Source organism: Mastomys coucha, unplaced genomic scaffold (assembly GCF_008632895.1).
Source record: "Mastomys coucha isolate ucsf_1 unplaced genomic scaffold, UCSF_Mcou_1 pScaffold7, whole genome shotgun sequence".
In the NCBI taxonomy this organism is placed as follows: domain Eukaryota; kingdom Metazoa; phylum Chordata; class Mammalia; order Rodentia; family Muridae; genus Mastomys; species Mastomys coucha.
Window position 1 is genome coordinate 20,047,639 of NW_022196913.1, and position 27,362 is coordinate 20,075,000.

General features: G+C 41.3%; 1 protein-coding gene across 4 annotated transcripts in view; it reads left to right on the forward strand.

The window, feature by feature from the left end:
• Positions 1-26,617, forward strand: part of Gli3 (GLI family zinc finger 3) — a 281,005-nt gene extending 254,388 nt beyond the window's left edge. For all 4 annotated transcript variants that reach the window (XM_031358197.1, XM_031358198.1, XM_031358201.1 and 1 more), the window contains 5 exons: positions 10,289-10,438; positions 11,745-11,909; positions 16,871-17,161; positions 20,272-20,599; positions 21,096-26,617. In XM_031358197.1, coding sequence (XP_031214057.1) covers positions 10,289-10,438; positions 11,745-11,909; positions 16,871-17,161; positions 20,272-20,599; positions 21,096-23,413 — 3,252 coding nt within the window. In that variant the 3' untranslated portion in view covers positions 23,414-26,617. The remainder of the gene's footprint in view (positions 1-10,288; positions 10,439-11,744; positions 11,910-16,870; positions 17,162-20,271; positions 20,600-21,095) is intronic.
• Positions 26,618-27,362: the final 745 nt, after the last annotated feature.

Consider the following 27,362-nt stretch of genomic DNA (forward strand, 5'->3'; position numbering starts at 1 on the left):
CCAAACTGATTTCCAGAGTAGTTGTACCAGCTTGCAATCCCACCAGCAATGAAGTAGTGTTCCTCTTTTCTCCACAACCTCTCCAGCATCTGCTGTCACCTGAACTTTTTATCCTAGCCATTCTGACTGGTATGAGGTGGAATCTCAGGATTGCTTTGATTTGCATTTCCCTGATGACTAAGGATGTTGAACATTTCTTTAGGTGCTTCTCAGCCATTCGGTGTTCATCAATTAAGAATTCTTTGTTTAGCTCTGTACCCCATTTTTTAATAGGGTTATTTTATAGGGTTATTTGGTTCTCTGGAGTCTAACTTCTTGAGTTCTTTGTATACATTGGATATTAGCCCTCTATCAGATATAGGGTTGGTAAAGATCTTTTCCTAATTTGTGGTCATGAAGTAATTAAAGGTTAACATTTTGTTATGATTAGACAATGAGAATCCTAGATCTTGCATTTCAGAAAGAAATAGTTTGTATTCATTTTTGTAATCAAGAGGGAGGCATAATATATGAATTTTCTCCATTCTTAGAGTTGGTGAGGGAGAGTCAAACACTTTGAAATCACAAATCCAAACAGTGCTATTAGAAATATTTAGTAACTTTCCAACTTTTCAAATTGTAAAATAAAATAAGAATAGATGAATCTGTGCAGAAGCCAAATATAAAGAAAATCCAGTCACCATACCTGTTGCTGAAGAAAGCCACATAGAGTGGGATGGATGATTTTGGTACCCTGGGACACTGTCATGCTTCTGAAAATCCAATCTTGGTATACCCACGTTGTCTGGTTTTGGTACTGTTTCGTAGACATGCTAGATTTCTGGGCATATCTGGGCATTCAAAAATACATGATAAATTACTTCATTCTCTGGGAGAGGCTGGATTTTATGGCTGTTTTGCTGGCCATTTTCAGTCTCATGAAACTGAGCTGAGAAGGACCTAGGATACAGGAGGGCAGCCTTTCCTGCACCTGTAACGCAGCTGTAGAACATTATGGAAACCATGTGCCTGCTGTGTTTGTTCACTGCAAAGAGATGAAATAGGTGAGCCTTTTAGAAAATGGATTTTCTAAATTATTTATCATTTTCATGGTGACAAAATTAATACTATCTTCTTCCTCTGAGTCTAGTGTTCTTTTCCATCTTGTTGGTAGGAATCAAGAATCCTAATCAATCTTTTCAAGCTTGGCCCTGTCTTTGTTTAGTGTAGTTAAGCCCATATCACTTTTGCTTTAAGAGTTAGAGGTCTTGCCATCTTTGCAAAGTAAGAGTCTAGGGTGTTAAGGAGGTCCATGTACCCAGGACCTTGCAGAAATGAGATCAAATGTCTAGATAATACCTTGTTGGCATTTGAATATTGGTCCTTCAGAATAGAAACTGAAAGTTTCTTACTTTTATTTTATTAATTATTGTTGTTACTGTTGCTTTGTGATACATTCTCATTGTGTATCCCAAGATGACCCCAAACTTCCAATCCTCCTGCCTCAGCCTTCTAGGAGCTGGAATTACAGTTTCTCTCCACCGTGCCTGGATAAGAAATTGAAATTTTCTTGTAAAATAGTCTCTGAATTATACTATAAGCAAACACTTGAGAGACAAGAGGGGGAAGTGTATTTCAGTGACTCAGCACAGGAGTCACAGGCTTAGAGGAGTCCCTTAGAGGACTGTCAGGAGCCAGATGTTCTCTTTGCCAGGTTTTATTAAACAGTGTTAGTACTGAGGCATTTGTTGTTTTGTTTTATGGTGTTTGGTGTTTTTGTTTGTCTTGCTTTATGCAAGTTTGTTTTTTTCTGCTTCTCCTTAAAACTACCATTTGTGCACAACCTGCTGGTACAGTTCCTGCTAATGAAAAGGCTGGTGGAGAAAAAAATCACAAATCCAATACCAGTCCGGCAACTCAGCAGGAACCAGAATGTTGGGTTTGGGTTTGGGTTTGGTTTTGGTTTAGGCTTCAAAGAGGAGGTAGAGCTTGATTAGCGAGTACTCTGCAGTCAGTCCATCTCCACTAAAATTAATTAATAACACTCCAAAATTTGGGTTTTCTTAAGCTTAAGATAGCTTACCCTTATGTCAGTAACTATTATTCTTCTTGAATCTAGAGCTTCTTAGCGTGTAAGCAGGATCAAGTAGAAAACTTGCATTATATCCATCACAGGTTGGTGCTATCTTAGACAGTTCATAAGACATGGTAACAGCAAGCAGGGCCTTGGGCATCTAAACTCCTAGGGCTTCCATGATATATGGCACAGAGGGAACTGGGTTTTCTTTCCTCCGTTTTTCCACTCAATTTTACCACCTTAAAGACAAGACAGGAAATAAAAATAAATAAATAATAAAAAGTAAATAAATAAATACAGTAGTATGATTCCCATGCAGATCCCAGATTGTTCACATTGAGTACTTTATGAAATTTACCAGGAAGTACTGTCTTCAAAATGTTTCCTTTCAGCTCAGCCTACTGGAGAGAGGGGGACAGAGGAGGAATAAGAATGTATACATGGAGCCTAGAGCTTATGTGGAGGGTTGTTTGTAAGATCCCATCTCTGTCTCTATGGAAGAGAAGCCCCCTGGGAGGTTACATATCACCTACTCCTACTCCTTCTCCTTCTTTTACATTTTTTGTTTCCCAACATCATCCTCAGATTCCATTACAGAGCAGATTTTCTTGATTTTTTCTCTTTGTGTATATGTGGGTGATATTATAGTATTATAGTATTATTATAATATTTAGTATATTGAATACATTTTATCATACCATAGCCCTCAGTTATCATTCTCTGTTCTCTCCATGTATCCCACTCACAGGTAACCACCTAATTTCTCTCTGCGTAGATTTACTTAGCTTGGAGGTTATAGGATTACCACACACAGTTTGTACTTTGCTCATGGCTTCATTCACACAGCAGGACTATAGTATTTATCCGCATAGTAACCTGTCCCAGAATCTTACTCTTTTTTGTCTAATTTATTTGTACCTGTGAATGATAATGGGTTTCTTGCTTCTATGGAATCTGTGGCCAGCTTACCTCACTGTTAGTTTGCAGGGAGTGGGGTGGGATTTGCAATTTAATCCCATTCATTTCTGTTCTTAATGCAGAATCCCTCATTCATAACGTTTGCTATTTTACTTTTAATGTTTGAAATTTACTTTTTTACCTATAAGAGAAACAGTTGTATTGCTTAGTTGTGTCAGACGCCTGTCAGTGGGGATTCGTTTATTCATTTCTAACCAACAAATTCCGATTTCTCAGGCTCATGCCCTAATGCTTCATATTCACAGACCAGAAATTGGAAATGATTTTTTTATTATTTGAAGTGCTGTTTCTAAGTTCTTACTCTTTTCCTGTTTGTTTTTCTAGTGTGTCAGACAGCTGCAGATGAGTCAGAAATGTTATTAACCAGCTCGAACTGCAGCAGCCTTTCTGTGAAGTCTCTGGAGAAGGCCCCTCCCACAACAAGCTGTAGCTTTTTAAATAATCTGTTTGAAAGATTGACAGGTGCCACAAAAACAATTTAAATTATTTTGTTTATCTGAAATTAAAGTGCATATTGATATATAAGGCCTATTTCAGCCCTGATAGTCCATGATTTGCACCGTTTTTCTATTTCTGCTTCCTAATGCTTTACGGAATCCAATCACAATGTGTCCCTAACATAATCCATGCCATGACAGTCATGGAACTTTTCAGAAATAGTGCTTATCAGGTAATACCCACAAGAAGATGTCAGCCCAGCTCAGATGTAAAGTGGGAGGAATTCTTGGGGGATTTGGTTTCCTTTTAGGTAAATCATTTCTATCCCTCTCCCAAATGTGTTTTATTATGAATTAAACTTTAATAAAGTCTAAATTACTTTCTCCTCCCCACCTTTTTACAACATTCTCTGGGAACCTAAATCAAGGTAACCAAGCATGTACAGTAGGGTAAAACTGGGGAGGGGGGAAGTCCCAGCCATAGCAAGAGAATGGAGTCTGAGCGGTGTAGGACATGGCTCACTACCACTTTCTTAGGTATTTATACATGAAACACTACTGTGTAGTCCCTTTTCTATCACATATATAATGTGTGTGTGTGTGAGAGAGAGAGAGAGAGACAGAGACAGAGAGACAGAGAGAGAAAAAGACAAGAGAGACAGAGAGACAGAGACAGAGAGACAGAGAGAGACAAAGACAGGGAGACAGAGACAGAGAGTATCACATACACTTGGCAGTATTCTAAGGACCATATTTTCTTGCTTTCTTTCACCTTGTACTGTGAAAGAGCTGACAACATATATGAGAATCTTTTAACTTGGTGGAAATGCTGTGTTATTTTGGAAACAGGCAGAGACAGGAAAACTAGCACAGTAAATGAAAAGACAGAGTGGTACTGGCCAGTGTTTGAAGGGTTCAAGGTCTGTGTGTCCCACTGTTGCTGCTTTTGGGTATGCTTAACAGGGACTTTTCATGACAACCTTGGGAAGAATTGCTCCTTGCTATCAGGATCCTACTGACTAGAGAAAACAGACATGGGAAGCAGCCAGTGTTTGTCTACTGATCTGTGAGTCACCTTGGGCAGTAGGTGGCATGAATGAATTTCTGCCCAACTCTAAAGAGTTCCTCTCAGGGAGTTCCTAAGAACTGAGCCTACTTATCTAGAGAGCTGTGCTTTCCAAGTGGAAATTGAATCTGACCAAAGGAAGGGGGGTCCTGCAGAACAAAAGCAGGAGGTACCTCCAAGCTTCCCCAACTGATTGAATAGCAGCTTTATGTAAGGCTGTGTGAGTGCCCACTGTGTCTGAGCCACGTGTTTGTTTCAGCTGAAGGTTAGGAAAACTGCCTGCTCTGAACTTCCTCACATAATGAAGCAAGAAGAAAGGACGGTGATTAGCTCAGTGAAGTCCATTGTAGGCTTCCATTCTGCTGCTGCTAGTGAAAGAAAAGCTTCCCTTCCCTTCCTTCCCCTTCAGGTCTCTCTTCTGCCCTTCTCCAAGTTTCCTTGGTTCACAATTGGGCCAGAGCTTTCCAAAGAGAATCCCTTGAAATAAAGAGGTGCCCTCCACTTTCCCCATTGGCAAGTAAGCTATTGAATTCTCCTGCCTTTCTCTAGGCTCTTACAGACCTGAGTGAGTGGCGAAGATGGAATTATGGCCCTTGGCTCATTCTGCTAAAGGCTTGATCACAGTTGGTGAATATCCAACCTTAGTTTGATCATTATGCTGGTTATGGTAATGTCATCAATTATCATATCCTAAGCCAGATGCAGTTCCAACTGGAAGTCCAGTCTTTGGACTTAGCCTTTGTTGGGAATGTGCTGGTGCTAGTGTCCCTGTTTATTCAAACAGGGAGAATTTAGAGTATCTCACACACACAGCATTGTAATTTATACCATCTATCTCTTTCTGATTCTTGAGCCTCTGGCAAATTGCATGTCGCAGTGTTGGATTAGTTTAGAATTTAATCATGTATTATTTTCCCTTTGATTAAATTATTTATATATTTGATTAACATTGTCACTGTTAGGAAGTCAAATTTTCAGTGAAAACCACAAATAAACTCACAGCCATTGAATTTCAGGCAGCTTCACTTAGAAATCAGTCTGTCTGTTCAATGTCAATTGTCTATTCATTGTGTGTTGTCTCAGTGATCTTGGATTTTAGTAAGAAAAATGAGTGCACTTTTGACCTTCAGATCAAATGATACATATAGCAAAGTGTGGCTGAACTCCCTCTCTTTCTTGGAGACTTTTTTTCCTAGCAACTTGGTTTTTATTCCTTTCTAGATTCTTTTCTTTAACATGAAAACCTACCTCCATCTACTTGTACTTCTTTATGTTTGAGAAATAACCTGACAAGCAATAATACAAGAAGGAAGCCCTGTAATCATTTCAGCTGGGCGCAAGACAATGATGGACCTATAGGTCAGATCCAGACTGCTGCCTGGTTTTGGGGTTTTTGGTGCATGTTTGTATAGTCCTTGAGCTGATTCCATCAGTTAAGTATCATTTTTATGCCTTTAAATACCTGAAAATATAATGTTAAGAAATATTTTTTGGCCTGTGAGAATTTCTGACATCCGTAAGTAAATAGCTCATTTTCTCACTGACACTGGGTCTACAGCGGGATACAGGGATGCTTTGACAACAGAGTCTGGTTGTATAAATAAGAGCTTGCTAACCTTGTGTGTGTATGTGTTTGTGTGTAATATGTTTTGTCACTATGATTTTGCAAATGAGATAACTAAGGCCCAAGTTGGCAAATGGGCCCGCCCAAGGTATGAGGCCCTCAGTTTACTGCTGAGTCAGTGCCTTTTTATCCTTCAGAGTGCCCACCTTACCAATAGGCAGAGCAGCCAAGCAGTTATTTTTAAAGGCAAGTAACTATGTAAATAAAACTTAGAACCACTTGAAAGTTAGGGTTTCTTAGAATCTTAGTTTATAAGTAATTCCTAGATTTTAAAAAGAATCTCTTACATGTTAAACATACTTGAGTGTCTTACAGAGTTAAATGAGTGTCTCTCTATTTCCTTATGGTAATAGACTACAGCATCTGAGAGGCACTGCTCACTTTCCCTTTAGATCATTGAAGTTCCTTTACTTCAATGATAAGTTTGCATGCTCATGCGCTCACGAATGTGAGCGTAATCTCGGTTTGAATTTAAGAGCAGTTTCAGGGAAATTATAAAACATATTAAGACTGTAGTCTACTCTATAAGCTAGTCTTGCAGAATATGGAGTTTTAGTTATCTAACACCAGTCCTTCTTGCTCTTCCTCATTTAGAAATGACAACACTGGGGCTACCTGCTACTCAGTTTACCATGCCCCTCTAGTGAAACATGAATGTAGTTGATGTCCCCTACTGCTGTACTCCTGTGCTTGCTGTTGGTTCTCCTTGCTTAGAGGTGACACTGTTATATACCTATTCTTCCCGACCACTTTCAGTACCTGGAGTGTTCACCTTAGGCACAGTCCCAGAGCTTTCCCCGCTCTGCCACCGGCAGGGGCTGTCAGTGGATCTAGACACTTGTTATCCTTCCTCTTTCAGTTCATACGAAAGTACTAGGACCTAGGGTGCCTCTGGAGATCTCTCATGTTCAACCCTTCAGATGTGTCAGCAGGACACAGGAAAACTAGCCTTTTATTATAGTTCAGCCACTGTTGACCCCTCTTCCTGCTGCTCAAGTGGCTGCCAGTAACTTTACCCCAATATTCACTATGGGGTTGGTGCTCAAGTCCTATGTTGTTTTGGTTTAGCCCCACAACCTTATTGCTGGAGGTCTGAAGTATGTTGCTTTTTTTGTGAGCCTTGGCCCCGTAGCCTGTGGGTGACCATCTGAACAGTGTGTCTTTAACCCTTGGAGAGCTTGTGCCTGCTCACCATGCCACACAGCAACACTGCCTGTAGCCTGCCAGGTCTACCTGGAAGGTTCTTTCTTGCTGTCTGTGAGTGTCACCGCCATCCTCAAAGGCACCAAGATCTGACTTTGAGTGAGTGCTTCTCTACCTTGTGTCTACCATAGTCTCTCCTTTTCTCCACTCTCAGCCTGACCTCACACCTGGTGGGGCTTCATTCAGCTTTCAGGTTCTGCTTTCAGTGTGGTTTCATTTGTACTGACCCCTGATTCCTGATGTACCACACTGATCTTGGACCCCTGTTACGTGCTTTTATGAAACCCATTATTTCCCTTCATAATGCTTATCACAACTGTAATTATGCAGCAATTTAAGTTGTTATCTGTTTTTCTCCAGGAGACTGTAATTTCCTTAGGGCAGAAATTATGTCTGCCTCACTCCCCGCCGTCACTGGGCCTAGTGCAAAAGGCTTACCACACACCGTACTGCAGGCAAGAGAGGAGAGAACCATTGCCATCATTGTATCCCTTTGCTCCCCCAGGGAAAGAGTGGGCCATGCCTAGATATGTTTAAAAGCTTTTGTGAATTCTTGAGAGTAATTTTATAGTAATGAAATGCTATACAGTAAATACCAGGTAAAGCAAAGTGGTATTAAGATAAACAAGTGTTCAGGGTGTCTTTCACTGGTAATATTTCCTTAGCCTGGTAGATCAGATGGACTCAGCAGATACTATGTAACTGCTAAGCATCAGGATATAATCTATGGATGAGTATATGAAACTTTGGACGCGGTTCAGCACAAATAGAGTTGTGATTTCCAGTTATAATCTTTCCTTTTTCCTTTCTCTGTATTTCATCCTCCTCTCTCCATTTTTCCTCCTTCCTCCCTTCTTCCCCATCTTCCTTCCAAGTGTTTAGGACAAGGACCAATTTGTTAATTTCCAATAATGGAAAAACTGAAACAATAGCAACTTTATGGGATGGTCCTCTGTACTCATCTATTTTTCTGCCAGAGAAAGTTCTATGTGCAGACTTTCTTTGGGACCATCCAGGGCAATGTGCAGGCATGGTGGTTGACTTCGACTATACATTGCAGCACTGAATTCCCTGTGGTGCACATCTGTTCTCTTTGTGGATTATGTGCACAATTGTGATATCTAAGATACTGTTTCCTATGACAGCTGGCTTACGATAGGAAGTTCAGGAGGAGACCAGTTCTGCTGTCACTGTGGTCTGTTGCATGTAGTCCCACATGATAATATTATCTCCGTATGTGCTGTTACATGCTGCTCAATGTTTGCAGTTTATCAGGCATTCTGATTGCTGGTCAAAGAGAGGAGAGGAATGACTTCTTTTCCTCTGCCTTTATCCAGCTTTAACTTCCAGAAACAATACAGAAAACTATTTTTTTTTCATGCAAAATTTTATCTTCAGGCAGTCAGCCACCTAGAAGAATAATCAAGAAAGCTTGTTCTGGTAGCAGAGAACTCCCACTAGGTCTCTAAGCTAGAGTGTTCAGAGGCATATATCAAATGCTGTGTCATTACGGCAATAGAACTCAAGAAAATTTCAATTACTGGATGACTTTTAAGAAATACATATCTGTATATTTGAAAAAGTATAGCTGGTAGCCTTAAAATAAGGCAAATAAAGCATAGCTTGGACAGAGAATTTAAACAAAAAAAACAGTAAATTTTTTTCTTGATAGTCTAGAATTGTACATTTAAATAGTATACTAAACTTTCTGAAGATGGACTCAATTGGATTTGAGAAAAGGGCTGTCTGTGAATTCTGGTCTAGCTTTCAACTGGTCAGGTTCTCCATACTGGCACTGCAGACTGGTACCACTGGCAATAAAGGTGTGTCCACTGTAGTTTTATCTGGAGAGCTCCCTTGTACTTCAGGTATTACTGTAGGTTTTTCATATGTCCTCTTGGAAAGTACTTCACGTGTGCTTCTAAGGATGTAGATGTAACTAACCCCAAAGCCTTGGACTGATGAGGAATTTGAGGAAATATACCTTCATTTTTTTTTTTAAAAAAAAAAAAGAATTGCCTGGGTGTAAAGAGATGGCTTAATGCAGTGTTGCTCAACCTGTAGGTTGTGACCTCTTTCGGGCTGAATGACCCTTTCACAGGTGTTGTCTGAGTCTAAAGGAAAACACAGTGTTTACATTATCATTCATAACAGTATTAATATTACACTTAAGTAGCAACAAAAATAATTTTGCAGTTCGAGTCACTACAACATGAGGAACTGTATTAAAGGGTGGCAGCATTGCATCGGGAAGATTAAGAACCACTGCATTCGTGGTTAAGAGACTTGTCGCCTAGCACAGGACCCAGATTTTTTGGCTCACAGCAACCATGGCAGCTCACAACAATCCATAACAGGTCTTAGGACCTGATTTTCCTCTCTGACCTTCACAGACACCAGGCACCTTGCGCAAGCAAAGCAGTCATGCACACAAAATAATAAGAGAAAAATTTTAACCTATTAAAGTAGAATTCTAAAGCTTGATGGAAATGATGGCAGATTCTCTTTCTTAGCACATAGTTCTCTGGGGTTATCATTCAAGAAGATGTTGTCCTAAATCTAAACCACCAAGTTGCATTTTCTTGAGCCTTGTTATAAAACTTTGGGTACATATGTGTTCTGTCCAAACCCCCCCTCCCTGGCCCCATATCCCTTGTACTCCCTGTGTTATTTAGATTTCTAAACTCAACTATTCTGGATGCCAAGCCTGTTCCCAATCCTGTGTCCCATGCTGGCTTCACAGTTCGTTTGGAACAATAAATGTACTTAGAAATGTACGTACTCCAACTTTTAAAAGAAATCTGTGATGTAGTAAAGTTATTTGTGTAATCTTCAAGGCTTCAAATTTGAATATTTTTTTACCTTTGTTTCTTTGAGAAATGTCTAACACATTTTAATTTGATTTCTCTCTTCCTCAACCTCAGCATATCAATAATGACCACATTCATGGAGAAAAGAAGGAGTTTGTGTGCCGCTGGCTTGATTGTTCAAGAGAGCAGAAACCATTCAAAGCCCAATACATGTTGGTAGTGCATATGAGAAGACACACTGGGGAGAAGCCTCACAAATGTACAGTAAGTACACACCTGACAGCCTCAGTGTCCCCTCACACTTGTGAGTGTGACACTTTGCTCTGGAGACCTTTCCTGTTCTCAAGGGGTTGGCATGCTATTGACCCCAGGATCCAAAGGGGAACTGAGAAGAGAGACAGAGCACTGGTTGTAGAAAGTGCCTTAGTGTTGAGCTTTAAACAGGCCATCTCTGCAGAGTGACAAGGTGACTGGCTCCATGAGCTCATGCCTTCTGTGTCTGCCTTATTCCCAGAGTTAGGCACATTGCAGGACAAACCACAGAGTTGATTTATTTTTCAGTTTAGTTTTTTTATTTCAGGATAATTTTGTGGAGTTGATTGTCTATTGCCCCTTTAGGTGTGTTACAGGTATCAAAAACTCTAGTGGTCAAGTTCACACAACTTACACTCTGACCTACCTTACGGGCCCTAAGTTGAACATTCTTTATGAAAAGCAAAATTCAACATACTGGGCTTGGGATATAGCTCGTATCAGAGCATTTAACTACCACGCACAGGCTCTGGGTGCCAACATAATGTACCAGTTCGACAGCCTTGTTCATTACCTTCGCAACCACTTGTGGTCACAACACGGGCACACTAAAACTGCTGTATAACGTTACTATTAGTTAGTGTGCTTATGGTATGAAGCATAAATGAACTTGTGTCTTCATTATGTCTCAAATATTACTTGTGTATGTTCTGAAATCTAAAACGAGCTTAAGCCACTTCTCACCCCAAGCCTTTTGGCAAGGCATATTCTGCTGCCCGTGGTTATCATGTCTCCTCCCTCCTTGCTCAGTCACCACAGTGCATAGAAGAAGCGTCTGGAGTAGGCCAGAGCTGCAGTGAGACTGTACCTTCTCTCTAGAGTTGCTGGAGTACTGCAGCCCCCGGTACTTTACATCTTAAAGGGCCTTTACAAACATGATCAAATTCCATGCCTTTGTATGGACACAAAGCCATATTAATGAACTTTGTGCTGAATCTGAAATCAGTGGGAATTGGAGGAGATCAATGAACAGATAATGAAATTCATTGTCCACATTGAGCTGTCTATTAAAAAAAAAAAATAGGAGGGGGAAAAAAGTCTTCAGGAGTTTTACAGGCACTGACAATGCTTTGTCTTCAACTGCCCCAAGCCACATCTGAATCCCAATAAATGCAGAGTTTAGTGGGGGTTTTGTTCCACGGTTTTGAAAAGCTGCTGACCCTTGAAAGGTCAAGTTTTTATCCACTTGGAGAGGGGGTTGAGCACAAGCTGCAGCTGCTATTGTGTAGAGTGGTCCAGATTTACCTGTTGTCCCCAGTTTGAAGGTTGCACAAAAGCCTACTCGAGACTCGAAAACCTGAAAACCCACTTGAGATCTCACACTGGAGAGAAGCCATACGTCTGTGAGCATGAGGGCTGCAACAAGGCTTTCTCTAATGCTTCAGATCGGGCCAAGCACCAAAACAGAACACATTCCAATGAGGTAAGCCTCCTCTGCTTCCCAGAGCTACCAGCAAAGACAATGAGCTTCCATGTGGCACAGATCTGGTACAGTAGATGTGTTCTGTTTTATTTCCTCTGCCTTGTTCCAACTGTGAGTGGGTTCTGAGACCCTGCTGGTCTGCAGGTGAAGGTTTGAGACCTCAAGGATGGGCCCTGTTTAGAGAGTAATGCAGATGAAGAAGAAATTTTATAAAAACCCTTGCTGAACTTAGTTTCCTGTTGCTCAGACCTGCCACCTACTGGCTAGACAGTAGTAGTATTTAATTTAGAGTTCAGCCTGCCTGCTCTAATAGCACGGACCCACACAAAGTAAGACCTGGTACTGTCTAAAGTCATTCAGAATCATCACACTGGCAGGCGACAGACAGCTCACTCCGAAAAGCATCCAATTTTATTTGTTCTCTAGGAGAGAGCAGTTTCATCACATGCATGATAATCTAAAATTTTCATTAAGCCAACAGCTTAAATACAGTTTATAGACATCTAAATTCCAGAGGAACTTGGAAGATGTTATTAAGTCTGTTATTTTGTGGTTACAGATTTGTTTTAGCTAGACTTTGATGCACCTACTTGGGAGGTGTAGCTGAAATATTGGCTTCTCTGTAAACTGTCCCGTGAGTAAACCAAGTATAACAAAGCTCTCCTCATTTTGGATAGAAATGAGATTGCTAACAGCACATAGTTCAGGCCTGCAGAATGTCTCCTTGGTTGATTTGAAACATTGTTGTAAAAGGAGAAATTTGCATATATGAGACTTCGAAGTAGCCATTATGACCTCATCAGTTGTAGGCTAGTCTCACAACCTTGCAGTATCTAAACCAAGTGAGCCACTTTGCTCAGGAGCCATTTGGCATTAGGCAGAAGTAGGGGGAATAGTCCTGGTGATAGAATAAAACAGATTATAATGACCTTTAATGAGATCATCTACACTGCCTAAAATGTATATTCCTATCTGATCATGTTTGAAACTCCTCATTTGCAGGACCACAGACCCCAGCTCTTTCATGGTGTGATAAGGATGGACAGATCATTTTGAATCTCCTGTTAATGACCTAAGAAGGCAGATTCCATTTTTTGTTATAATGTTAAATGCTTTTTCTCTATATAATAGCCACTGTGTCATCTGATGCTCTTTTGAACATTTTAGAGGTTCTAGAATAGGCAAATCTGTGGAGACAAAATAGAATAGTGTTTGTTAGCACTTAAGGCTGATGGAATAGCAGACTGCTGATTTGGGAGTGCTAGAATATTCTAGAATTAATATACAACATAAAGAATGTCCTCAGTTGTTTTTCTGTCAATCTCAATTTCAATTCATAGAGTTTGAAAATCTTTGCTTGGAATTTCAATTAACATAGTAATTAAATTTAGCTACCGTTCATATACTTAAATAAAAGAGGGCATTCATTCCTTTTGTAGAGTTTAGGCCAACCTCCCCTGCTGTAGAGAAATTTGGTCAGTGAGTATATTGAGACAGGGATGCACAAATACATAGATTTTCATTTTTTCATGAACTTAAGACATATACACACATCTGCTTATTTTAGGTATGGTCTGATTATTTATTTTTTATTTGGTGAGGTTAAGAAATGCAGGATAATATGAGAATTAAACATCTCAGGAAACTGGAAGATGACTTGTGCAGTAATGTTATTACCAGGAGTGAGCAACTTATTTAAATGGGTTACCTTGATAATAGCACTTAAGGTTCACTCACAAACACTCAAGTCATTTTTCTCTATAACGCGTATGAGGCTCTTTGGTTTTGAGTATAGAAGCTGGCACAGTTTCACATATACAGTAGACAGGTCTTTCTTGGAAGTCCAGGTTCTTGTAGTCAAGTCAGCACATCCGAAATATATCCTGATACTCCCTTGAGTTTATTTATGACTTCACGTCTTTGCTAAGCAAAGAAGTTAAGTGTAAAGACTTTTTGCTGTGTTAGGTACAGCTAAGAATTCAGCAGGGTAGATCCGGACAGCAATTCCCTTCCATAACAGAAAAGCGATTATGGCATTTCTCTGTCTATGACTTGGTCCTTGCTCCTTCAGGGTCCCTGCGCTGTATAGCCGTGACCTCTGAAAGGACTCTCCATTCTAGATCATATAGTTTGTATTCCTTAAACTAGATCCACATTTATGCCCATGCTCTGGACTACTCATGAGCAGGACCTCTTCTAGGGACCCTGCATTTTTGGCAAAATCTTGTCATTGCTTTTATTCCACAAAATCTCATTCTTTGTTTTTTCTACCTATCTAAAGTGCTTCCTCATAAGAAATGCTCCATTGAGCAAGTGTCTACTATGGATCATGTGCAGTTACAAGCATCTTATGTACACATGAGAGGGGAGTTAAGCCCAGATTTTAATAACTGACACACCTCCCAGGATTATCTCAACCAAAAAAGCAGTCTTCAGTTGTCTACATCTTTAGGAGTCATACTTTATACTATCAATGATTACATGGTCTCATTCTTCCTACCAGAAAAGAAGATTCTGCATACAAAATATAAAGGAAGGATTACATAAAGGATCTTTTATTTATTGAGTTTACACATCTTTGTGAGCAAGAATCTTGCATATAGTAGCATTCATTTGATGTTCAGTGAAAAATAAAACTTATCTGGGAATAGTAGCTCAATGCTATAATCCCAGCACCTGGGAGGCTGAGGTGAGAGAATTCATAGCTTAGTGTTGGCTGTAGAAAAAGAACTTATTCCTCTCTCTGATAAGTTGTATAGTCATGAGAAAATGCATCAACTGCTTCCCAAAGGTGTCTGAATGTGCAAGTCAAAATGATAACCCTCATGCCTGAGGTTGAATGTGCAGAACATGAAAAGCTGGCCCCTGAGCACATCTGCTATTACCCTGGCATTTTATTGTTATCACAAGCTCCATAGTTAGGGTTATGTGTCTTGTTTTAAAGCAGAAACTTCAAGAGCCCTGTGTTCTTGTGGGGTTTTGTAGGTGAGATTTAATGTGCATGTTCATATGCAAGGGTCACAGGTGTGCTGATGGTCTTGAAAATGTTAGTTCTGCTGAATTTCTCTGTGTTCATTACCCATCAGCTGTGAACTCATTTCCAGGCTAATCTAAATATGCACATGAATGTGTATTATAGGCAGAGTAGCTCTTCCTGTCCCTGTCCTGTACCCTGTCATTGTCCTCTCCCCTTGCCCACACACTTGCATCAGGCACTCTGCTGATGGAGTAGCCTGTCCCATCGGTGCCCTGAGCAAGCACAGGGTTGATGTACAAAGCACCCAAAAGTAATGGCATTAACTATCAGAGCCATTCTTCTGTCCCTAATGCATGGAATCCTGTACTCTCATTTCATCATGTATGTGCGGCAACTCATGGAGCTCCTGAGTAGACATAATTTGTAGTTAATGGGAATCAATTCTATCCAACTGAATCTTACATTTGAAGGTAAAGTCTCTCAGGATAATGTTCTAAATCTTCACTTCTCTACGTTACAGAATTTCGGCATTTTAGGTTGCTCTCATTCTGGCCTTAGGCTTTTAGTGAAAAAGCATCTTTTAGACATGCATTCTGAAAGACAGGGTGTTCAGCAAGGATAAGAGATGTATTATTATAATCATGCTCTTCATGATGATTTCTTATATACTAGCTCACCTTCTGGTATACAGAGATGGAAGTACATAATCCTCTCATGGCTTTCAGCAAGGGACCATGTCCAGAACCCCTGCCCACACCAGAATCTGAGAACACATAAGTCTCTTCATTTGAATGCTGTTATACACACACACACACACACACACACACACACACACACACACACACACACATATATATATATATATATTCCTCTCATACTTCTGATTACATCTAATGCCTGCTGCAGTGTAAATGCTATGTAAATGGCTGCTGTATTGTTTAGGGAATAGCAACAAGTATCTATTCATTGTTACTACATGTATAAGGTTTTCACACTGTAGGTGTGAAGTTTTAGTGTTTTCAGTGTGAAGTCAGTTGAGTTTGTGGATGTAGAGCCCTTGGGCAGGCAGAGCTGACTTTACTCATACCAGCATCCCATATTCTACTATTTTGGAAGGCAAGGAAACAAAATCACCATTCTGGCACTGTTAATTAACAAAGGGACCAGTTCTGTGATCTATATGAATATTTTGTTATAAATGTCCAAATGTTTATAACTGTAGGAGGAGGCATGATGGAAGACTCAGGAAGAAAATAAAATTAGCAGGAAGTAGTTCTGTTGTGTGTAGACATGGAAAGTCAGAGGAAAGCAGATTGGGAGTCCTGGTTTTCCATAAATCCCTCAGGAGTCTTGAGTATTATATAGAATGGGTGTGTGGATAGTCTGTAATGAGGCTCCAACTTTAGAGACCAGAAACCTTCTGAGGATTTTTATATCTGAACCCCAAACAGTTATCAGGCTACCCAGCTACCCAAATGAGCACTATTTAGTTAGACAACATGAGAACAGCTCTGGGCAGCTTAGTTTTATTTCTTCTTCTTATAGTACCTGTGTATAAATAACACATTTTTCAAAGCAAAGAATTATTATATCTCAAAACCAAGATAATAAATTTCTTCACACAGACCATCTCCTGTAAGATGTATAAAATTGTCCTGATATCATCTTCTTGTAATCCTCTCTCCATTATCATCATCAGTAGATGGAGAGCCATGATACTTCCACTCACGGCATAAATGCTTCCAACAATGTAAAGGCAATTTATACCCTATTACCACTTGCAGAGCTCTCTAAATAATACCTATTAAGCTAGATTCTATGGACACTGAGCAATATCCAAATGGGCTTTCTAAGTCATTTAGACCTGAGAGGTACCTAAATGCTGTGGAAGTGCTTTTGCAAGAATTAGAATTGTAATGAGCAACTACTAATCCATGATCACTTTTATTGCCATTCATCAATTCCTTTTTGTGGAATTTGCTAGAAACCGTATGTATGCAAAATCCCTGGCTGCACCAAGCGTTACACGGACCCCAGCTCTCTCCGGAAACACGTGAAGACTGTGCATGGCCCTGAGGCTCATGTTACCAAGAAGCAGCGTGGAGACATGCACCCCCGGCCCCCACCCCCGAGAGATTCTGGCAGCCATTCACAGTCCAGGTCCCCTGGCCGGCCAACTCAGGGAGCATTTGGTGAGCAGAAGGAGCTGAGCAACACTACCTCAAAGCGGGAAGAATGCCTCCAGGTGAAGACTGTCAAGGCTGAAAAGCCCATGGTATGTCATTCACTCTCCAGTTCTCTCAGAGCTAACCAAACTCATTAAGAAAAACCCAGACGAACATGTCAAGGGACAACACTATTGCTCTTCATTGTAACTAGCTGATCTGATTTGAGAGTCATGAGCCCAGTGATTGAGAGTGCTCACTCAAAGCTAATCTCCTCAGTCAGTAACTTTACTCAGAGGGAGTTTCTAAGATTCTTACCTGACTTTTAAAACTGATCCATCGCTGTACCACTTGTGGCAGACAGACAGTGTCTTCAATGTGGCTACCCTGTGGTAAATCATTCCTTGAGCCTTTCTGCAAATACATTTTCTGTCTTTCTTGCCTTGTTGACCCCAAGAAGGATAAGCTGAAGTCCTTATTCTTTGGGGGTTTACAGTTCAGTGGGATGTACAGATTGAAAAACAAATACAATTCAGATGAGAGGGCTTAAACGTAAGTCTGTGAAAAGCCTTCTAGGGAAGAATTGGCAATGTGCTCCAAGGGTGGGGGCCCTGAGGACACAGTGCAGCACTCAGACAGGGAGAGCCAGTGGCTCCTGGGGTACTGGAGGAAGATGAGAGGTACCAGTTGTGGGATTTGCCAGAGTGAAGGGGGAGTAGGGTAAGGGCAAGATTAATGTGTGATCATGGGCTTAACAGCTCTAGTATTAGGGATTGCCGTACAGTTCGAGGAGAGTGGAGACAGGGATAGGATCTGCATGTCACTGCAACCCAGTATACCTTCTATTGCATAAAAAAAAGAGAGACCGAGAGAATTGCCAGAATTACTTAGAGCAGTTTCTCTTAAAACGATTTGATATGTGAATATTTATAGACAAATTACATTATAAAGATAGAACTCAAACAGCTGCAGACCGAACCCTTTATTTCCAGGTGGGAAAAATGAAGTTCCTTGAAGTGAATCATGGGGTCTTGTTTCCCAAACGGGTGCTGTGTGCTCATATGCATTAAATACCAGATACCTTCACAGACATTTATTAATGAACATTACATTTCTAGTATAATTTCTTTTAAAACATGTCTTTAATTTGGTCATCATGCTATAAATTAAATTCTTTCTTCCTTTTTCTTATTAATGCAACACCTCTTCTGTCTATTGCTCCCAAATGTCTTGTTCTCACTTCCTAAGGACAGTGGGTAATAAGGTGAGGGAATTTTGGCTTCTCTATTTTTTTCTGTTTTCATTTTAACATACAAGCTTTCTTCCCATTTCATCTTCCTTTGGTTTTTATGGCATTGTGATATCTTGGTGAGCATTACTCAGCTCTGTGCCTTGAACATAGCATGTGAAATCTGTGAAGTTAGATGATGACTCATTGTTACTTTTGCCTGGGACTTTGTAATAAATCACACTGGGCCAACCAAGCAGTTGTTCTCAAATGCTATTTAATTACTATCTTGATTAGCATATATTCAAGTGTGGGACTAGATATGTTCTGTGTTCTTTGAAGACCTGGATAAATGTGTTAGCAATTTAACCTCCATTCGGTTGAGTGCATATTAGTAGATTTCTGATTGTAAGTGCCTGTGCCTTACCTGTTCTATGGCATGTGTGTACATAGTCCTATACACAGATCTGTGTACATACATATTTTGATTATGTTGAAGAATGAAAGTTACCCAAAGCTTTAGAAACTCCTAGTACCTCTGGAAGAGTTGATATCTCAATATTTTGCCGAGGCAAAATAATTAAGAATTTTCGTACTTATGATCAGATTTACAAATCTTCCTTAGCTCTGCTTGGTTGCCCAGGTTGAAGTTGCTGTACCACGTGGCCCTTGCTGAGAAACTATGCATTTGCTTGAATTCATACGATGTGAAAGTAATAAAGCTAGAAGGCTCCCCAAGAGCTTCGCCTCTCTAAACACTTCCTCAGCAGCATTGTTCATCCCACCTGAGAATCACTGAGTCTTTTACTTGCTGTTAGTGGCTCCAGTTTTTATAGGAACTCTGGAGGAGGTACTGCAGAAGCTCAGGTTAGCCATCTAAGGAGTCTAAATAGTGTGGATTTCAGTGGCCAGTGAACTTTTCTGAACACAACTTTTGTTCTTACAAAGAAGATGTGACTTCATCTGTAGGTACACTTGCAGTTTTAGATAGACCAACTAGTTGTACAGCGTGGGAACTATACTATGTACTGTAGGTCCATTCACATGGTGCTTTCCAGACCCTGAGCTGGTCAGACTTTCAACCTAATATTCCATAAACCCTGGCTCTTTGATTGAGACTAGCCAGTAGGATTAAGTTCTCATTAGTTACATAATTCTCTTCCAGCGTCTATTTGGTTAAGATTAGGAGATCATACTAAGTGAGGCACACACCAAGAAGAACTGTAAAATCATTCTACAAACTCAGGGCTACTACCCATTACAGCCTGTCTTCCCTCCTGAGTACGACAGAAGCAAAATGATTTATGTTTTACCAATTACAGCCACCTTGATTCAGGCCCTGGTTGAAGGTCTATAATACTAGCAAAATGAGGCAGGGAGGAAAACAAGAGTAATTTGAGAACCAGGTCTGTAGAGCCTAGAGGGATCTTTGTTGGAAGGAGATAAAGTATTTTATGAAGCATCCCAACATGTATGCTGTAGCTCAGCGAAACGAAGCTCAGTTGGAACAGTAATAATTACCAAAGCTTGTAACCTCATCTTTAACTTTGCCAGGTCTTTATCTTAGGTACTTGCTGGGATTTATATTAATTTCCAATAACAATTGATCCATTAAGTATTGGTCCCGTTATATACATAAAGATTCTGTTGTAGTGAGTGGTTAAGAAATTTGCCCAAAAATAATGTCCTGGAGATAGAATTGAAAATGAGGAAGTATGTCTCCATGGTTGGCCTTTGAAACAGTGTCTCATGGCTGATAGCTCTGATCACAGCACATCTAGCATCGTGTACCATCCATCACCTCCCCTTGTTTACCAGCCTGATTGGTGGGCCATTCTCATTCTGGCCCAAACATCCACCAACACATAGTTTTTTCTTCTCATTTTACCTGCTGATAACCTGAAGGTTTTGGCTTGCATGAACTGTCATTTCAGCTTCCTCTCCTTTACCCTTCCTGACGCCATTTGGTTCCTTTCTCCTTGACCCCAATAGACATCTCAGCCAAGCCCTGGTGGTCAGTCTTCATGCAGCAGCCAGCAGTCCCCCATCAGCAACTATTCCAACAGTGGGCTCGAGCTTCCTCTGACTGATGGAGGTAGTGTAGCAGACCTCAGTGCCATCGATGAAACCCCAATCATGGACTCGACCATTTCCACGGCAACCACAGCCCTTGCTTTGCAAGCCAGGAGAAACCCAGCAGGGACCAAATGGATGGAGCACATCAAACTTGAAAGGCTAAAACAAGTGAATGGAATGTTTCCAAGACTGAACCCTATTCTACCCTCCAAAGCCCCTGCGGTATCTCCTCTCATAGGAAATGGTAAGTCCCACACTAGACCATGTGTCTGTCTGCTCAGGCTATTTCTTTTCCTTTCAGTGTAGCCAGAACACACCACGTGGACCTAGAAACCTTGGTTTTATATTTCTTAGTTTCTCCACAGATCCTAAACTGAGGCTAGACTCAGTTGATGTTGAACTGAGGCTAGACCTGTGTTGATGTTGAATCATTTGCACTGCTTTTCCAGATGGTCTACATTTTGAAAATAATAGAATAATACTAAAACAAAAAATTAAAATGTGAAGAACTCAGATTTTGATGAAGAAATTGTATTGCTTGAGTTCGAGTGGGGCAAGAAAAACCTCCACAATAAGTGTATTTGTAGTTAGTGTCTCAACTCTAGTCTCTAAAAACATAAAATCGAGAAAATTTTATCTGTTTGCCTAGTTCAAGGAACTATAAATGCTTGTCAGCACCTGACTTAAGACATGCTTAACTTTCCATCTCTCTCTCCCCTCCCTCTGTGCCTTCTCTCCAGGCACACAGTCCAGTAACAACTATAGTTCGGGTGGGCCCGGGACCCTCCTCCCGAGCAGAAGTGACCTGTCAGGTGTAGACTTCACAGTGCTGAACACACTCAACAGGAGAGACAGCAACACCAGCACTATCAGCTCTGCCTACCTGAGCAGCCGCAGATCTTCGGGCATCTCCCCCTGCTTTTCCAGCCGCAGGTCCAGTGAGGCGTCACAGGCTGAAGGGCGACCCCAGAATGTGAGTGTGGCTGACTCCTACGATCCCATCTCCACAGATGCTTCCAGAAGGTCCAGCGAGGCCAGCCAGGGTGATGGTCTGCCCAGTCTGCTCAGCCTCACACCGGTGCAGCAGTACCGCCTTAAGGCCAAGTATGCAGCTGCCACTGGTGGCCCACCACCCACACCTCTGCCCCACATGGAAAGGCTGAGCCTGAAGACCAAGATGGCCTTGCTAGGGGAGGGGAGGGACCCAGGGGTGACCCTGCCTCCAGTCCATCCTCCTCGGAGATGCAGTGATGGGGGAGGCCACACTTACAGAGGGCGTCACCTGATGCCTCATGATGCACTAGCGAACAGTGTGAGGAGAGCCAGCGACCCTGTGAGGACAGTCTCGGAGAACGTGTCACTTCCCAGGGTTCAACGCTTCAGCAGCCTCAATAGCTTTAATCCTCCAAATTTGCCTCCATCAGTGGAAAAACGTAGCTTAGTGCTGCAAAATTATACCCGGCAGGAGAGCAGCCAACCCCGGTACTTCCAAGCATCCCCTTGCCCTCCCAGCATCACAGAGAATGTTGCCCTGGAGGCTCTGACCATGGATGCTGATGCTAACTTGAATGATGAAGATTTCCTGCCAGATGACGTGGTACAGTATTTAAATTCCCAGAACCAAACAGGGTATGGGCAGCAATTGCAGGGTGCCATCTCTGAAGATAGCAAAGTAGCCCGTGAGCCAGAGGACTTGGACTTACCAGGGCTGCCAGACAGTCATGTTGGCCAGCAGTACCCAGCTCTGGAGCAGCCCTGCTCTGAGGGCAGTAAGACTGACTTGCCCATCCAGTGGAACGAGGTCAGTTCTGGAAGCTCTGATCTGTCATCCTCCAAGCTGAAATGTGCTCAGCGTCCTAGTGTACAGCAGGCTCGAGGTTTTGGGCTATACAACAATATGGCGGTACACCCACAGAATCTGTGGAAGGTTGGCACTGGCCCAGCTGGGGGATATCAGACCCTCGGGGAGAATGGCAGTACCTACAGTGGCCCAGAGCACTTTGCAATCCACAGTGGGGATGGACTTGGCACCAATGGAAATACTTTCCATGAACAGCCCTATAAGACCCAGCAGTATGGGAGCCAGCTCAACAGGCAGCCACTGACGTCCAGTGCTCTAGACAATGCTTATGGTGCTGGGATGCAAGGGTCCAAGCTAAAAGGCAACAGCTTGCAAGAGAATGGGGCTTTGCTAGATTTTGGCCTGTCCATGGCACCAGATGAGTTAGCTGGAAACACGGTGAATGGCATACAAACCCAAGATCAAATGGGACAGGGATACATTGCCCATCAGCTGTTCAGTGGCAGCATGCAACACCAGGGGCCCAGCCGCCCTGGTCAACAGGTACTAGGGCAGGTTGCTGCTACCTCACACATCAACATCTATCAAGGGACAGAGAGCTGCCTACCAGGGACTCAGGACAACAGCAGCCAGCCATCAAGTATGGCAGTTATCAGGGGCTACCAGCCCTGTGCCAGCTATGGGGGTAGCAGGCGTCAGGCAATGCCAAGGGGCAGCCTCACTCTGCAACAAGGACAGCTCAGTGATGTGAGTCAGACCAGCAGGGTGAACGGCATCAAAATGGAGGCACAAGGTCAGTCCCAGCAGCTCTGCTCTAACATGCAGAATTATTCCGGTCAGTTCTATGACCAATCCATGGGCTTCAGTCAGCAAGACAGGAAAGCTGGCTCATTCTGCCTCTCAGATGCCAACTGCCTGCTCCAGGGGAATGGCACTGAAAACTCTGAGTTACTTTCCCCAGGTGCTAACCAAGTGACAAGCACAGTTGACAGCTTTGAGAGTCATGACCTAGAAGGTGTGCAGATTGATTTTGATGCCATCATAGATGATGGGGACCATACCAGCCTAATGTCAGGGGCCTTGAGCCCAAGTATCATTCAGAACCTTTCCCACAGCTCCTCCCGTCTCACCACACCACGGGCATCCCTCCCATTCCCAGCCCTATCCGTGAGTACTACCAACATGGCTATTGGGGATATGAGTTCTTTGTTGACCTCCCTTGCAGAAGAAAGCAAGTTCCTTGCAGTTATGCAGTAGGCGGTAAGCAAGGAGGACCACAAATAGAGGTAAAACTTTAGGACTTGAAAGACTGAAATGACTCTGGATTTTTTTTTTTCTTTTTTAAGTTCTGTATGTATTTTAGCAATCTCATCTCACCTGACTGGGATGTGCCTCAAGTATATTCCTTTTATGGAAAAGGACTCTGAAAACCCTAAGGTATTCTAGGGGAGAAGCTGTCTTCCATTTCAGTTTGAATCAGTATTGTGACATTCAAATCACCCTTGTTTTTTTTTTTTTAAACCTGTAAGCCTGCCCTCTTTTTGAGTGAACCAATGTAAATGTATAATGTGCATGTTCTTTCTTTTAGAAGAGAAGTCATCAAATTAAAAGATTTGGCCTGCTTCTCTGGTATCCCAGGAACTAGAAATTGGTGTGCTTGTGGCCAAAGGGTGACAGGTCTACCTTTTTAAAGTTTTTCTTTACAGTGCTCAGTGACTTGCTTTTATGTGTGTATGTGTATTTTTAATTCCCACACTGAGTACAAGAATTGGATGAATAGTGAGTTTGAAGATTATTTGTGGGTGCACTATAGTTAGTATAAATAGCAGGTTTTTATGTGTCCTCCACCTTGATTCAATTCAGGGCATAATTTTAACAGCTGCACAAAAGTGGAAATGAAGTAGTTTGATGAGGGTTTTTATAGGGGTTAATTCTTCTGTAAGTATGCATCCCGTGGGTATGTCTGTATGGTCAGTTCTCCATTATCTCCTGTACATTCCCTTCACCTTTATGAACATTCAGTGTTATTTAGCACTGCAGTGAAAGTGGACAGGCAGTTAATGTTCAGATGTGTCACACTTTTAGCTTTTGGTACGAAGTTAGACCAATTATAGGTTGAAACAATCAGCTAGAATTACTTTGAGGACTGTCTTTTGGACTTGCTATAATTATTCATTGGTCTCACCTCTTTCCTCATTATCATAGGTAACTGAGAATTGAATTGACTATACATAGCTCTAAGTAGGTATTTAAACAACCCACAACTGGATGCATCACTACTATATATTCAATTCACTACAGCAAGAGAATATGTCCTTTCTAAGTGCCCTATTACCAAGGAAAAAAATGTGTAAAACTTAGTTGTAAAAGGCAAAAGTTGCATACATTGACATCAGAAATAAATGGCTTTAACGATTTTTAGCATTGGAGAGCATGAAAGATGGTATTTAGTAGCCATGTGAATTCCAAATACGATTAGTCCTTAACATTGGACTACAATGTTTGTTTTTAAAGATTTACACAGTGCAGCTGATCTTCCCATGCAGATCAGACATGAGAGTCATACTGTGTACACACAGAGTACGTGGATTATCTAGCATAATACTTCAAAACTGTAAACAGATAAAGGAAAATGTTTACCCATCCTCCTCAACATTGGATTTCCCCAAGTTTATTCTTGACAGGGTTGTTGTATGCCTTCTCCTCTTAAATCCTACCTGTAAAATTAAGAGTAGGAAGGTGAAAACCCAGTAGGCGTTAGGTAATAGGAAGGATGTTATGACCAGCCAAGTTTGCTCATGCCTATTTATTTTTTCTTTTGGAGCCCAAATTTCTACAGGGAAGAAACTTTGCCATCTAGGATGACTTTGTGGCTAAGCTAGCCTGTTTGCTTTCTGATAGATGTCCCAAGGATGAGTAAAATAACCTGTAAGTTCACCATGCCCTGCAGCCTTCTCCCAGAGGTTCCTTATAAATCACAGGACAGCCCAAAAGCAAAAGGGAACTACTGGTCTGCATTCAGGAGAGTAAATAAAGCAAGGCTTCTTTTTGCCTCAAACAGGTCACGTTGTCATCACAAAATGGGTGATATAATCCCTGAATTTCATTTGTCAAAAGTCTTTTGTTTTTAAGTCTCTGGTCTGGGTCTGACCTGGCATGCCTTATTATTTGGCGAAATCTCTTTATTACTTTTGGTTTCAACCTTCCTCAGCAAAAAGAGTGAGATTAGTTCCTGGTCACACGTATAGCCTCCTGCAGCAGAGACCTTTCTAGGTGGAGGCCCTGCATGTCACCTTGAAGTTCTCAAGTGCAGTGATTTTCTATATTGGCAGTCCCTCCTAGGGGGTAGGTAGTGCACAGAGCTAGCACCCCTGTCTCCTTACCTTCTGCTTTTGACTTTTTCATTATTTTCTTTTTTATTAATTGTTTATTTTCATCCTTATTTTCCAAGCTGTTGTCTTTAGATTTGTGGAATTGATGTTCCCTCTCAATATCTGACCTTTCTTAATATGAACATTTCAGGATACAGGTAACAAAAAAATAAAAAAAAAAAAAAAAAAAAAAAAAAAAAAGGAGGGTGAAAAGTGTTCAGTCCCAAGATATCCACGATCTATGATGATAGTACAGTTCACAAAAGATCATTTGATCACTAAGGCTATCCCATGGGACATGAGCTCTCTTTAGGCTTGGGCAGTCAGCAGACTTTTTCCACCCCTTTGCTGTTGTATTTAGGAGAAAGAGCTTTGACTCTCTTGTGTCACACACAGCTGCTTTTCAAAGAAAGTACAGGCTCATACATGGTACTCTTGTTTCATGTCTGTGTTAAATTTTTTTTCATATTTTTTTCTAAAGAATTAAGTAACTCACTTCCCTGCTCCTCACGTGTTGGCTTGTTCTGAGCCACAGGTTTTGATTCTTGCAATGTATGTGCCTTATTTTATGTTTTGCTTGTCGATGAGAAGGACCAGTTGTTGTTGTTGTTGTTGTCCAGTCAGCACTCAGAGGCTGCATGCCCAGACAGTGTCACCAGGAAGCTAACACAGGACTGTGGCATTCTGCGGTGTTGGGTGACCTGATTTCCTGTATTGTTTGAAGCTAATAGGAGAGTGTTCTCCTCTGACAAGTTACACTTGTATATCCTGCAAATGTGTAAGATAAACTGTGTTCCTTTTCTCCACCATTTTTTAGATTTTTAAAGAAGAAAATGTGTAATCCTTTTTAAAGAACAACACATGTAAATACATTCAAGTATTGTAGATGTAGAGTTGGGATGTGATGGCCTTGGGCCTTCCTTGGAAAAGCCTGTGGCTGCTCAGTGCTCATAAGCCATAGGAATGGCAGCCCAGAAACATGAACTCTGCCTCGGCTTTCAGAACCACTTAGTCCTTTTGTAACAAAGAAAAAATAAATAAATAATAAAAATGTTTCTTACAGTGTCAATAAAAAAACTTTGTACTGAAATATTTTACTGGATTTTTTTTTAATTTAATTTCTGTTTTTTAAAAAAGAACACTTTCTCAATAAAACTCCCCAGGCTAAAGTTTTCTCTAGAGTGAGTCCATGAAAAGGAGAACTGTGATGGTAATGTGGAGAACACTATTACAAACCAGCCTGAACAGCAAAGGAGACAAAGCCATTAAAAGCTGCATTAAAGTAAGCCTCCATGGAGCTGGAGAGACTGCTCAGTGGTTAATAGCACTGGCTATTCCAGAGGATTGTGGTTTGATTCCCAGCACCCATATGGTGGCTCTACAACTCTAGTTCCAGGGTTATATTAGAGCTATGTTAGAGTTCTCTAGAGAGACAGAGATCAGAGAAAGAACACACAGACACACACACACACACACACATTTACTAGAATGGTTTACAGGCTGTGATCCAGCTAATCCAATGATGGCTACCTAACAACAAAAGATCCAAGATTCCAGTAGCTGTTTTAATCTATGGTCTTCAGCATTCTCTGAAATCCCAAAGAAGTAGGCTTCAATGCCAGTGAAGAAATGTACTTGGCAACAGGAGCAAACAAGCAAAGAGATATTTCCCTCTTCCAAAGGAGTGCAGTCCAAGTTAAAGATGGATCTTCCCACCTCAGAAATCAAAAGTCTGGGCTAAAGGTTTACCTTCCTGCCTCAAAGACCTGGATTAAAAGTGGGTCTTTCCATGTCAGATGATTTAATTGTGAAAAAAAAAAAAATCCCTCACAGGT